The sequence below is a fragment of the Protopterus annectens genome, chromosome 8.part1 (assembly GCF_019279795.1).
Source record: "Protopterus annectens isolate FY-2018-M chromosome 8.part1, PAN1.0, whole genome shotgun sequence".
Taxonomy (NCBI): domain Eukaryota; kingdom Metazoa; phylum Chordata; order Ceratodontiformes; family Protopteridae; genus Protopterus; species Protopterus annectens.
The window spans coordinates 353,777,585-353,781,741 of record NC_056742.1 but is presented as its reverse complement, the minus strand read 5'-3'; the positions used below and the strand labels follow the sequence as shown (position 1 = coordinate 353,781,741).

The 4,157-nt window shown below is 34.8% G+C and overlaps 1 protein-coding gene across 1 annotated transcript in view; it reads left to right on the top strand.

Moving 5' to 3' along the window:
* The first annotated feature begins 513 nt into the window (after nucleotides 1-513).
* The window catches only part of LOC122810354 (fatty acyl-CoA hydrolase precursor, medium chain-like), a 336,843-nt gene continuing 333,199 nt past the window's right edge, over nucleotides 514-4,157 (top strand). Inside the window, exon 1 of the mRNA XM_044081933.1 lies at nucleotides 514-697. Within this exon, the coding sequence (XP_043937868.1) occupies nucleotides 649-697 (49 nt within the window). The 5' untranslated portion in view covers nucleotides 514-648. The remainder of the gene's footprint in view (nucleotides 698-4,157) is intronic.

Genomic DNA, 4,157 nt, shown 5'->3' with positions numbered 1-4,157 from the left:
AATGGGGGACACCGTTTTAAAATTAAGGACAGATTTTAAATATTGTTCTTATAAAATTAGAAAGTTGCTATTATAAAATGATTTATGTTAGCATGCATTCTCTGATAGAGAAAGTCACCTGTACCTGATTTTGACTCAAATTTTAACAACTAAGTTTTGAACTAAATATGCATTTTCTGAAGAACAAGGATTCTGTAACTATAACATGAAATTATTTAATGACTAAACCTCACTCTCTGATTATAAAGTCATACATTTTATTTGGTACAGAGCAGTATTTTATGTGAAATCAGGGGAAGCTGACAGGTATGGGTGGGGGTAGTACTTTCTTTTCTGCGGCTCTCTGTTTATTTACAGACAGATTTATTCAGGAAGAGGTATAGTTTGAATACAGCACAGCAGCTTCTAGGCAAAGGGTCATTTCACTCTTACCAGAATAATATTATTGGCTAACACATCATGACATCATCTACTGCTGAACAGCCAACTGAACCAGTTACCAACAGTGCAACACCCACATGGCTTTACTGCTAAATAATTCAGAGCTGTTCCTGACAGGCAACCTTATTCCTTTTGGTTTGTTCACAGGAACTGAAGGAAAGAGAAAAACTGTTTATCATATTAAGAAGCTGGTGTTCTTGGAACAAAATGAAACTATCTGTGCTGTTTCTGCTCATTTGTTTATATGATGGAACTGGTAAAGCAAAACCTTTCTTTTGTTTCCTGCCTTAGTGTTTGCAATGCTTTGCTTATTCTGCATGTTGGACTCACCATATAAATATTTAGTGCCATAGTTCTGCAATCAGTTCTGTTTTAATACTGGAAATGTTTGTACAATATCTTGATCTCAATGTATCTCCTGTTTTGCTGTGTATACAACTTGATTGTTTACTTAAGTAAATGGGGCTGAGCCTGAAATTTACTAGACTCAGGTAAACAAATGTAAAATAAAATGAGGTTTAACAGTTTGCAAAAATTCTGGGTTGTGATGAACAATGAATTGTTTTGCAATGCAGGCGTAGTATATTGCTAAATTCTTGTTACAGTTTAGGAAAGTAAAATGAAAATTTTGCTTTCTGTTGTGAAATACCTTGAGGTAGTAAATGCTCACACATGTTCATCTTTTTTAAACATACAAGTGCTCAGTACAGATTCTGTTGCAGATCTTTACAGGAACAAATTAATGCCCTGAACACCAAATAAAAACTTAATTGCATTCTTTACTGTACTAGTTCATTAGATACAGTATGCTTTTACAGTCATGTAGCTGATGGTTTAGACCTAATTTTGTATTTATTTTATATCTGTACTGATAGTTATTGACAACTAAAGTTTCCTTTCTGTTGAGAAGGAAGTAAAGTGGCCAATGATCACAACAAAGCATTTACTTCTTAAACAGGGTTACAATATCTTGTTATACCACTGTTCCAAGACCACAACCTAGACAGAAATGTACTGATTAGCAAGGTTACTGAATTCAAATCTGTGTACTGAACCATTCTGACTTTTCACACACGTTTTAAAGCATGTATTTTTCAGTTACATCCCTTGGTCATAGTTCAGTTTGCTATCAAGATCAAACTTTTGTTTATGAAACTAAATAACTTGTGATCATGAAATATGATATTTAAGTTCATTAGCAAGCAACTAGCTCATTCATTTGTAGCAGGAATTCACAAACCTGGTTATAAAGTCAGACTCTATGGTTTGCACTAGTAAAACATATCATTTATGTGTTGATTTCTAAGTAATAATAAAATGACTTTGATTCTAAAATTATATTATCATATGAATGGGCATAGAATTCAAGAAAAATATATTTGTTTTTAAGGTACAATATAGTCTTTTTTTTTTTTCTATTTTTGCTGCTGCACCTGCCAACCATAAAGCCTCCCCAGGCAAACAAGAACTCATTCATTCTCTGGTTATAAAAATCACCTCTAGCTTCACCAGGGTGAGTGTCACTTGGGGCAGCCATCATTCAGGCAGCATAAAGGTCACCTATGTCCTCACTCGGCATCTTGGGAATGAGGACATTTGTAATTATTAGCATGCGTGGAGGGAACCCACAATGCCTTCTGCATCACAAGTGCACTCTCACATACACTTGTGCATTGAAGACTAACACAATCAGTGGTTTATTGGACTGCATGCATGTTCCCAAGTGACATGAAAATTTCCTCCAAAGGGCTTGTATAACTTTAGCCTGGCATGGCCCCACCTCCTCGCAAGGATAGACAGCATACCTATTATCCTGGCCAGGTTTGCCAAGCACCAGAGCTTCTAGTCAAACTAGGGTCACCTGGGCCGTAATCAGGACTTTATCCCTCTGTGTCACCAGACTGGATAGGAAGTAGTATTTTATTACTACTTACTCTCTTTTTGACTTCCCAGTCTTCTGAACATATCAGCATATTTCTTCTTGTTTTTACTACATAATCACTTAAGAGAATATACTGATTATATAGTCACAGCAAAAACTTGAAAGACTAGTTTACCACATACGGTATGTTTATATGCTCATTCAGTTGACAGTTTAGCATTTATTTGGTGTTTTTATTCAGTATTGGTAAAACAAGTTAAAGGAAATACAATACCAAAGTACTGAACAAATTAAGTCTGCACTGTTAAGACAAAGCAGTTTAGATTTATGCATTGACCAGGATGGGTGAGTCACAGAAGAAATGATGTGAATTGCTATCTGGTTTTACCTCTTCATTGTATGGTTTTAGTTGATAGACAAGCTTCAGATCTTTAAACTACTGGTACCCATGAGTTCCAGAATCACAAACCGTAAAATTGTGAATGTGTGTATTACATAGTGTGCGTGGTGGCACTAAGTTATACATCTGGTCCTCTAAACTGAACATTCAGTAAATTGGCAAGTATCAAAGTGTCATATGCCTGCATACCTGTCAACTTCTTAGAACAAAGCCAAAAGTCATGATGGGACAAACTTTAAATATTTCTCTTACAAAGGGAGAAGAAGGTTCCTAGTATAACAGATTTGCATTAACATGTATTTTATGAAGGATGTAAAGTCTGAAGCTGAAATTTCTGCCATTATTTATTGAATTTAATCCCAAATGACCTGTCAGAAAACCACAAATATTATCAGGAACAGACCAAAAATATGAGAGAAAAATCTGGACATTATGCAAAATTTTCTACAGCTGAGTGATATGCATAACTGTAAACCATAGTTCAATTTGTAATGTGTTGGCTGACTAGCAAGAGAAAGTCTGTATGCAAGCCTTTTTACCCCTGGGTTGAGGCAGTGCAAGAGGTAAGGTGAAGCAGTTCCTTGTGCCACAATCAATGTTAGTTCACCAGAGGTGACACTTATTATTTATTTATTCATTTTATATCCAGGTTAGTGAACTGGTCCTATGGCCAGTTTTATCCACAGACTACACCAAAGGCAGTAAGAGTTACTAATGCGCGTATCGTGTAGTCACAGGTTTGATTCCTTCTGGGTGTCTTAGCTAGCCAGTTTACTAGGTAGAGACCCAACTAAAAAGTGCTCTTTGGTCTGTCCTGAAAATAATAAATTTATATTCAGTAGGTGTAACCAGTTAAAGAACAAATACATAAATAGGTAAATACTAAAATAAAGTGATGTAAAACAAAATGTGAACAGATATGTAGGAACTACTCCCCATACAGTTAATATATATATATATATATATATATATATATATATATATATATATATATATGAATAAGATGAGTAATCATAAAATGAGTTTGATGTTCATCTTAAGTGCACAATAATGAAAGCATACTCTATAAAGTAATAAATATTATATCCTCAGAATATCTATTTACATGATTGCAGTTCAATGAACATACTAATGTATAGTAGCACTACAATTAAACTTAAACATCAAAACCAAGAATGGATATTTTTCCTAATGCATGTTTCTGCTATAGTTCAAGGAACATACAAAATGCATAGCAAAACCAATGCATGCTAATGCATCAAATTCTGAGAATAAACAGTAGTTCTAGTAGGAATCTACTTTACAGAGGTTTACTTGTGAAAAGAATTTAGAGGGAACAGAAGTATGAGTAGTATGACCCCTGGACCCCTGGCTGAAATCCTGGTCTACCAATTAAAACGAGGAGAAGGGCAAATAAGCACAGTGCATGACTTG